The sequence below is a fragment of the Microcaecilia unicolor genome, chromosome 1 (genome assembly GCF_901765095.1).
Source record: "Microcaecilia unicolor chromosome 1, aMicUni1.1, whole genome shotgun sequence".
Classification (NCBI taxonomy): Eukaryota; Metazoa; Chordata; class Amphibia; order Gymnophiona; family Siphonopidae; genus Microcaecilia; species Microcaecilia unicolor.
In genome coordinates, this window is record NC_044031.1 from 80,513,882 (window position 1) to 80,519,881 (window position 6,000).

The 6,000-nt window shown below is 44.9% G+C and overlaps 1 protein-coding gene across 1 annotated transcript in view; it reads right to left on the reverse strand.

Moving 5' to 3' along the window:
- PTPRN2 (protein tyrosine phosphatase receptor type N2) overlaps positions 1-760 on the reverse strand; it is a 1,688,755-nt gene extending 1,687,995 nt beyond the window's left edge. Inside the window, 1 exon segment of the mRNA XM_030198706.1 lies at positions 511-760. Coding sequence (XP_030054566.1) covers positions 511-592 — 82 coding nt within the window. The 5' untranslated portion in view covers positions 593-760.
- Between the last annotated feature and the right edge of the window lie 5,240 nt (positions 761-6,000).

Here is a 6,000-nt window from a genome sequence, read left to right on the forward strand (position 1 = left end):
AACCAGCGTTAAACAGGGGAGCAAGCAGGCAGACATCGAACTGGAGGTGTGGGGAAGAAGTGTGTGGGGGGAGGGGAAGGCAATGTTTTAGAAAAATAGGAGCGGTCTCCCAGCGGCTAATACACTTAACAAATAGGGAGAAAAACACCTCTCCATCCCGCACCCTATCCAGAAGGACCGGCTGCTGACACGTATTTGTATGCACTGTTTCCGGGCTATACCTGTGTTTGCACGCCTGTAAGCGCCAATGCAGCTCCCCCAGAGCCTTCATGTACCTGTAACTCTCCAGGAAAAAGCCAAGAGCTTTCACCTCCTGCTCTAAACATCCCCCGTCTCTCAATGCTCCTCCTCCTCCCTTTGGTCTGCAGCCGCCGCCGCCACCTGTCACCGGACACTCAGGCGGGTGCCATATGGTACCGAATACAAGAAGAAGCCAGGCAGGGGCGAGCTGGGGGTGTCACGATGGGGGCAATCGGGGGGTGAAGACATGGAAAACGTGACAGTACTCACCAAATTTTCTCTCTGCCAAAGCGCCGAACGGGTGCTGGAAAGCCGAGAGGACGAGCAGGACGAAGCAGAGCACTTCCATCATGAGCGATCCATCGCCGGCTTTCGCCCTCCAGCGCTCGAGAATCCGCGCCAGCGACCGTCGCCGCCGCCACTCTCTGGGGTAAAGGGGTGGGAGGAGGGGGGGGAGCAGGAGTGGCAGGAAGCTGCAAGGTAACGGTAGAGGCTGCCCCGGCTCCGCGCTGGCCGCACTCCCTCTGCCCGTCTCCTCGCGGCGGCGGCAGCAGCAGCAGCCGACTCCAGCGAACCTTCAACACCCAGGACAGCGACCAGACACGCCCCCTGCTTTACGTCACGGGCAGGGGCGGGGCAGGCCAGCGCAAGGCGATCGGAGCGATTGATCGTTACCCTGGGCTGATCCCGGAGTCGGGCTTCTGCTTCCCCATGTTCCCAAACCTCAGTCATTTCGCTTTCCTCAATGACCTACTTTTACATGTCTTATGAGGAGCTCTGGCTAGCTTTACAGCACTTCCTCAAGATACTTTTCCTTTTCATCAAACAGTATAAAGGGAATCCAAGGAAGCCCCTAGGGTACATCAATGGCTTCTCTGTCTCGGTCTCACTGTAACGTGCTTTTGCCAGAAATACAGGAGCGCCAAAGGTTGTTTTTTTTTTTTTTTTTGTAAGCTTTGTAAGAAGAGGTTTAGTCTTCCTGCTTGTGCCCTTGACCATTGCCTTTTATCCAGTCCTCAACAGAGCTGGAAAGTCCAAAGTTACTTCCTCATCTCAATATTGTATAAGTTCTTAGCCTCTGCCAAGAGGCCAAAAATGGACCAAACTTGGCATATAGCTCAGATCTTGCACTCGGCAAACATCTCAGCAATTTCGCCTTTTTGCCTAACATCAAAGGTAAGGTCAGGGCCAACTACTCAAGGAATTGTAGTGCCTTGAGCCACCTTTTGTATCACCCCCCCCCCCCAACTTGCATCACCTGCCTTCCACTAGTTCTGCACCCACCCCACTGCCCAGCCACATACCCAGACGGAAGCAATTCCCACTCCTGCCTCAGTAGCTGCTTCCTTTAAAATGAAGCTGTTGACCCTTGGTGGTAGTCTCTTAAGGTATTTTACTGAGTGTTTTACTCAGTAAATCATGCCAAATCTTAACAGCCTGGTAAGATATTGATTTCTCTAATGTTTTCTTATATTGTACGATGTAAACACAGAAATACACCAGTCTTCGCACACTCAAAATCACAAAAAATTCAGCGAAGATGACGCAAGAATATAGTCTTAAGATGATGTTGAAAAGTCCAAATTTATTATGTGGCTCTAAAGACTCAACTGTGTTTCAGCCAACTGGCCTGCCTCAGGAGTCTTTAGCCTTCCAAAGTTCCAAAGGTTTCTATGGAACTTTGGAAGGCTAAGTGCTTTGAAAATATGCCTCTTAGTGGACTTAGTGCAGTGAACTTTGATCCTGGGGAACTGAGTTCGATCCCCACTGCAGCTCCTTGTGTCTCTGGGCAAGTCACTTAACCCTCCATTGCCCCTGGTACAAAATAAGTACCTGAATATATGTAAACCATTTTGAATGTAGTTGCAAAAACCTCAGAAAGGCGGTATATCAATCCCATTTCCCCTTTCCCCTTAAGTCTTGAAATATTGTCTATGTATAAATTATGAGTTTCTTGTGCATGAAACTCGATGCTCAAACAACGAATCAAAGTTAGCCTTCTCAGTGTTTCGAGAACTTTGCTCCGCATTGGAGAAAGTGACTTTTCACTGTCAATTCTGCGGGGCAGATTATTCTTGTGCTATCTTCGCTATGTTTTTTGTGTTCTTATATTGTACACCAAAGAAGGAGGGGGAAAAACATCAAGTGAGATATCCCTGCATGAGAGGAGTTGGGATATAAGGGAAATGAGAATAAACTCAATTGATATTCTGGGCTCAGACCTTCAGATAATCTGAATATCAGACATGCTAAGGCCTAAACAGAATGCCAATGTAACTTAATCAATGGTGATGTCATCCTATCAAATTTCATGAGACTAAAGACTTTTTTGGCTGTAGCATTTTGAAGTATCTGAAGTTTAGAAAGCAGTTGATTAGAAAGAGAACAATATAATCCATTATAATAATCTAAGTATGATGTAATCAGCAATTGAACCAAAACAGCAAAATGTTTTTCAGAAAACAAGGAACATATATTATGAAGTTGTTTGAATTTAAAAAAAATAGTTCGTACTACAGCATTAACCTAAGGTTCCAACAACAAAGTTGTATCCAAACACACAACTCCTACCACCTTTGAGTTTGAGATACCCTCTACTTTTATTGGAAAGCTGTCTGACAAAGACAAAACTTCTAGAATGGAATTTTATGTCGATGTAACCAGAGTAACTTGGTCTTATCTTTAATGGGGGATACAAGATCTGTCCCCCTTTTTCACCCTTAAACCATAATAACATACAAGAAGAATGCAAATAGTAGTATGTAAATAATTCAAACCAGAACACACTTGCTTAGTATAAAACAGCTTTCAACCAAATTAACCCTCAAACAATTAAAGCACTCTATCCCTGATGAAGCCAGGGGGTAAAACAGGCCCCATTGGGTACAGATAAGTGCGCTGCAAGTTTTATGAAGTTCAATTAGTATATATAAAAGAACAAAAAAACATTAAAATATTTGTTGGGTTAAATAAAATGTAGTAATGGATGGAAGCAGATGAAAGGGTTCTTGCCGATGATAGATAGAAGTTCAATGTGAACAGCCCAGAGTAAGCTTTAAACAAGCATACAGGTGTTCCACGGACCGGTCCCATAGGGTGTTGTATTTACCACAGACCTCTGAGGCTTTTCCATTTCTTTCCCTCCTACACGTGTAAGATACAAAGGCTCAGTCTGGTATCAATTTTTTTCCACTTAAGGTTAACAATTTAGTGTAAAAGAGGCCACAGCTTTGTTTTTTGGTGATATTATTAGAACCCAAGCTAGAAAATCAAGTGAAATTCTTATTCAGAAATAACAACCTGACTACTCGCCATGCCAAACTATGTAAAAATGTTTTAACCAACAATGCAGCAAGGCTAAACATTCCAGATGTGGATCTTCCATGCCTGTATTGAGCTGTGGCCCAATGCTTATCTCCTGGTGAACATTGAGGCCCGGAGGAACAACAGAAGAAGTGAGGGTTTTAAAGACTTATACTGAATGGTTGAAGAGTTCCTACTGTTGGTCTTCCTGCATTGCAGAGTCAAAGAATAAACTGTTTAAGTTTGCATGAACTGCTGACTCTAGAGTGGTCATTGAACTTGAGGGAGTCTAAGAATCTCTCAAGCCTATTTAATTTAATAGCCAGTTTATCTTCCACAGTGCCCATTTGGACTTGGGTTGTTTTTTTTTTTTTTTTTTTGTACTTTTCTGGGGGAGAAGAGGGTTATCCCACCCACTAACACTTCTTTCCTCAGGTGGAGGCACCACACGCCAGGCAGTGAAGTGTCCGACGGAGACTGCCTTGGGAGGCTCCAGCCGGGTTGGCTCCTGAACCCAGCAAAGCCTGGGTACGGGCATTACACTCGCATCCCCCATGTCCCCAGTATATTCTCTGCTGCCTCCTTTTCCCCTTCCACATAGCTGTCCATCTACTTCCTTTTTCAATACAGTTTACAGTTGATTTAGAATTTGATACAATGCTGTTAGGTTCACATAATGCATAATGAAATATAAGTAGAGCCCAAGTATAGGAAGAAAAGAAAGTTACAATTAAATCACAGAGGAGAGAAAATAAAACAACACAATTGTGTGATTCAGGCTTCTGCTCACTGTGATTTATTATCCTTCATCTTTATTTCATTAGGATCTAAATTATAAAGCATCCTGAAATAAGAATGTCTTTAACTTTTTCATGAATAATGGAGGGTTCTAACCATAAGGAATTAGGTAAATGGTTCCATAGAACTAGACCAAAAACATTTATCCTTTCTTTTCTCCTTCTTGCCCTAGTAGCATCTATCCCTATGCCTCTCCCTTTTCATCTTCCCCTGCTTATGTTCTTGTTTCTTCCTCTCCCTTCTCACTCTTGAACATCTCCCATTGGCTTCAGCCCTCTTCCAGCCCCAGCACCCCACTACCACGTCCTCAGTCCCTTTCCAGTCTTGGATCCATCAGCATCAGCTCTCCTCCCTCCCCAATGCTGCTTTGATAACTCTTTTTCACAGCAGTAGGAGCTCCTCCCTTCTCTCCCAGCATTCCTCAAATTTCTCAACCTGTCTCATTTCTTTCCATCACCACCATGCAGCTTTTAAATGTGAGAAATGGGTGCTTCTTGTTTCTTATATTAGGAAGTGCTTGATTCTCTCATTTAAAAAGTGCATGGTGCAGGTGACAAGACACAAGATGGGCCAAGGAAGAGCAGAGCAGCAGGAGAAGAGAGGAGCTGTCATCCCTTTAGCTTTCTTTTCAGGAACTTCTCCAAACTGCTTTTTTTCACATTCTCTGGCAGCAAATTCCAGAATTTAATTACACGCTGTGTGAAGTATTTGTATTTATTTATTTACTACATTTATATCCCGCCTTTATCTAAGGCGGGTAACAATAGTCACTTACATATAGTCTTAAACACGTAACACCGTACTCACTCACAAATGCGCAGTAGAGACTTCCCTCTCTGTCCCGCCCCCACGTCAATACGTGATGACAGGGGAGGGACAGAGAGGGAAACTGCGCGAAGCCAACAACATTGCTACCGCTCCCTCCCCCCCCCCCCCCCGAGGTCGCCGCCACCCCCTCTCCACCCAGCCCGAGCACTCTCTTCGGTATTGAACTTACATCGGCGAAACGCAGCACGCAGAACAGCTGAGCTCCCGTCGCCCTTTCTTCTCTGCCTGTGTCCCGCCCTCGCCGACGTTACGTCACATGAGGGCGGGACACAGGCAGAGAAGGAAGGCCGACGGGAGCTCAGCTGATCTGCGTGCTGCCTGCATTTTGCTGATGTAAGTTCAGTACCAAAGAGAGGGCCCGGGGTGGCGGCAACTCCGTGGGGGGGGGGACCGGTAGCGGCGACCTCGGGGAGGGGGGCCTTGCCAAAACCCCATACTAGCCCGTTTTAACGGGCTCAACGGCTAGTCTATGTTATAATCTAAGCTTTGTTAGCTGCTGCTGAACACTGAGCAGAAGGTTTCAACATATCATCAAGAATGACACCTACTGTAGATCCTTTTCGTGGTCAGTGACTCCTAATTTGGAACCTTGCATCACATAGCTATAGTTTGGGTTCCTCTTTCTCACATGCATCACTTTCCACTTGCTCACATTAAACATCATCTGCCATTTGGATGCCCAGTCTCATAAGGTCCTCTTGCAATTTTTTTTTAATTTATGGAAAATTTTTAATTACATCCAAGCAATAATACTTGTACAGCAAAGTGATATACAAAGGGGGAAAAAAGAACCATCATAATTATGTCATCAATGAACTCAAAAATAAAGAA